The sequence below is a fragment of the Tarenaya hassleriana genome, unplaced genomic scaffold, assembly GCF_000463585.1.
Source record: "Tarenaya hassleriana unplaced genomic scaffold, ASM46358v1 Cleome1165, whole genome shotgun sequence".
NCBI lineage: Eukaryota > Viridiplantae > Streptophyta > Magnoliopsida > Brassicales > Cleomaceae > Tarenaya > Tarenaya hassleriana.
Window position 1 is genome coordinate 1487 of NW_010962006.1, and position 3474 is coordinate 4960.

The 3474-nt window shown below is 35.3% G+C and overlaps 1 protein-coding gene across 1 annotated transcript; it reads right to left on the reverse strand.

The window, feature by feature from the left end:
* Positions 1-2300: 2300 nt before the first annotated feature.
* LOC104806075 (protein MARD1-like) lies at positions 2301-3025 on the reverse strand. The gene is made up of 2 exons (XM_010530791.2): positions 2641-3025; positions 2301-2489 (listed from the first exon to the last, which is right to left on the reverse strand). Exons 1-2 carry the CDS (start codon positions 2934-2936, stop codon positions 2381-2383), a joined length of 405 nt encoding a protein of 134 aa, XP_010529093.1. The 5' UTR covers positions 2937-3025; the 3' UTR covers positions 2301-2380.
* Between the last annotated feature and the right edge of the window lie 449 nt (positions 3026-3474).

Sequence of the window (3474 nt, forward strand, 5' to 3'; positions counted from 1 at the left end):
TTTGGCCAAATATATATATATATATATATATATATATATATATATATACAGCAAATGAAAGGGAAAAAATAAAATAAAATGGGTTGTTGCCACATAGGATTCAATTTGGAACTTGGAAATGGTTTTCAGAAAATACTTTGAAAAAGCACTCTCACACGATATTGCAAATCAAAAAATTCCCAAACTGATTCTATTTCTTTGATACGTGTCAAGTACACTTCAATCCTTTCCAAGTAGCACTCAACCCACCCAGTTTCACTCCCCCTGAGTAAAACCCCAGTATCACAAGAAATTCTATCAGCCACAAACACTTTGTGTGCAGCGCACACCACGTGTTACCCTAGACCTCGTCTAGGCCAGTGAGCGGTTCGCCTGTTGCTTAAGGCTCCCCCTCAGATCTACCTCACGTTCTCTCAGATATCTCTCACCAGTGTTTCCCGTACATGTGACTCTCACCCAGGTCACAGACTCTGCTTCTCAATAGCAATGATCTCGACGACCTTTCTGTAATGGGGTCTTCGGTATATATAAACTTCTCCAAGTGATTCTCTCAATATCATCCGAATATATGCCTTGCCTTTTCTTGATTGATGTGAATGTCTTCTTTCCTTTTGTTGTTTCTTTCCTTTTGTGCTTTCCATATTCAGCTCCATACTTCCATTTGTTGATTTGAATCTTCTAGATGCTGAATATGCTATTTCCTTGCTTTAACATGAATAATATAAAATACGGATTTCGTTATTCGAAGTTCGAATAGAATTCTTTATAAAAAAAAGTTCGAATAGAATTATATGCCTCACATAATGTATTTTAACAGGTTTTTGCCAAACAATATGTGTAATTAAGAAGATCGTCGAAAATCATACATACATACATACATACATACATACATACCTTCCAGATGGACTTTCGAGAGCCAACATAACAATTATCGAACATGGACCAGACTGTGGGCCTAACCCAGGTTTCTTTGGGCTCTCTGGAAGAGGCAAATGAAATTTGGAAATGGGCTCACATTAAAAATAAAATAAGCAGCAATATTATTTTTTTATTTTCTTCTTGGGATAAACGTATTACGATGCTAATTAATTTCCTCCGCCTTATTTTTTTTATATGAATCTGTATTGAGGATTCTCTCTTGGCTGCTCCTATAATCTTGGATCTTGTTCTCCTATAGTCAAGAATCGATATCGTGACAGATGATCGTATATCCCCATCTGATTAATGGAGATTAATGATAAAAGCATAAAACTTTGTGGTTTAAATATCGATTTGGTTAATGGGTTTGGAGGGTAAACCCCATTCTTTCCACCCGGTGGCCACAATCCTGAGTTACCTCACCAAGGCACCTCTGGTGAGAACAAACTAAACACCGTGCCGTTTTTGAATTTTCAGATGCTAGAGGTGAAACGAAGGGATTAAATCAAGCGGTGAATTGGATGAGTGCAGGTCCCACCCGGCACGCCGGTGGTGAACGCATTGTCGAAACAGCGTGCGATGCTTCAGAACATACCGAGAGCATGCGTTGGCTTGGCTCCCGAGAACAACATGATTTTGGAGTACAAGTGACGGATTATTAACTAGAATATTAAATAATCGCAATTATGCAGATTGAGCTTTGGTTTAATTTATGGTTTCTTTTTTTTTTTTCTAGAAATGTATTCGAGGGATTGTAATGTTTGACCGGATACTTATCTCATAAATAAAATTGACGGTTAATTTAAATTTATGTCTGTATATATACACTGTATAACAATATATATACAAAATCGCAGTATGGTGATAACAATCTATAGTATCTTTCTTTATAAAAAAAAAATTCTATAGTATCTTTCATATTAATGCAAATGGAAAGTCGTATAAAATACGTAAAAGGAGCATATATTTAAAGATTATTATGTTATTAATTTAAGAAAAGTTGCTTTCTTTGTAGGGTTTATATATTGGGGAATCTGACCGGCCAAACTGGAATGCCATTGAAAAGCCATAGAAAATCTTTTCGTTTTCGTCACCCAAGATTCGATTTTTTTTTAATTTAAAAAAAAAAGGACTTTCTCAAAGTAATTCCATCATTTTTTTAAAAAAAAGTTTCAGATATAGGGTCAGTCCAATTGAACTTAATTATATCCCACCTTAACAAATAACAAATATCGAGATAAACATATATATATATATATAAGTATGTTTAGACGCAAATTATATGCACTCTAAGCTATATTGTATATTTACATAAATATACACAAATATATGCATATTTATACACACACACACACTATATTATTCGTAAAAGATTGTTCATAAAAAGCGAAAAATAGATAAATTTCCTCCATTATGGATTTGATTAAACAAGCATACATAATTACATACACATATATGAAAACTAAATATGGAGGACATTTTTGGATGATACGACGCCGTTCTTCGCTTTTCTCTCATCCAGCATCATTTGCTTCTCTCTGCACTCTAAGCTGCAAAATGCTTTGTCCCCCCTACATGGACGAGTCATCGAATTCTTACATTTCATTTCATTTACAACTTCATTATAAGCTTATTTAAATAAAATATCACAGTAACACATAACAGACAAAATATTGAGTTTTAATTAATTTCAAAATGATTAGAGGAAAATATATAGCATACCTGTACATATAAATGTCACGATTGTGGCGGAGGTGGCGGTTGCAGAGGCTACAAGTCCTGAGGAAATTATCACTAGCATTTTCCGCAGCCGGAGGATTTCTCTTCTGGTACTTTCGCGGCGCTATGCGGCTGCTTCTAGGGTTCATCGCCGTCGTCGGATTCTGATGAACGGCCATGATCGTCTCCGGGTAATCGGACGGCTGAGAGGCTTCCATCGTGGCCGTCGGATCGACTGTGATCCCGACCATGCTGGTCGTTCTCCTGATCGGAGGGCCAGGACGCTTTCCCAATAACATATTCTCTCTCTCTCTCTCTCTCTCTCTCTCAAGTGTGAAGTAGGAGAGGGAGAGAAGACGCAGGAGAGATTATTTAATAGAGAGAGAGAGAGAGAGAGAGAGAGAGAGAGAGTTGAGAGAGTTGAGAGATTCTAGAGCGTTACTTCCGGCTTATTCATATTTTTTGTTTTTTTTCTTTAGTTTTATAAGTGAAAAAGAGTATTATTGAATTTCATAAGAATTATTTACGGTTTTATATTTATCAAATGTTATATACATCAATAGAGATGCTTTATGTAAATTTTATTTAATTCTAATGTACATATATTGTTTTATTAATTTAATATATCGATGCCATACATCGGTTTAATCGTTGACCTCATCAAAACCAGACCAGTTCTGGATTTTATATATAACAAACTAATTATACGAAGAGTCGAATAGTGAGATTATTAACACAGTACGGACACCTGTGTGTGTAGAAGAATCTTATGGAACATAAATTTTATTTACAAATTTGATTAGTTAAACCTATAAAACGAACCCAAACTCTTCGTCC

Excerpts from the sequence above, each read along its gene's own strand:
- LOC104806075 (XM_010530791.2), bottom strand. The coding sequence starts at position 2,936 with ATGTTATTGGGAAAGCGTCCTGGCCCTCCGATCAGGAGAACGACCAGC. Across the intron at positions 2,490-2,640 it reads CGTGACATTTATATGTACAG|GGGGGACAAAGCATTTTGCA; the intron begins GTATGCTATATA and ends TCGTCCATGTAG.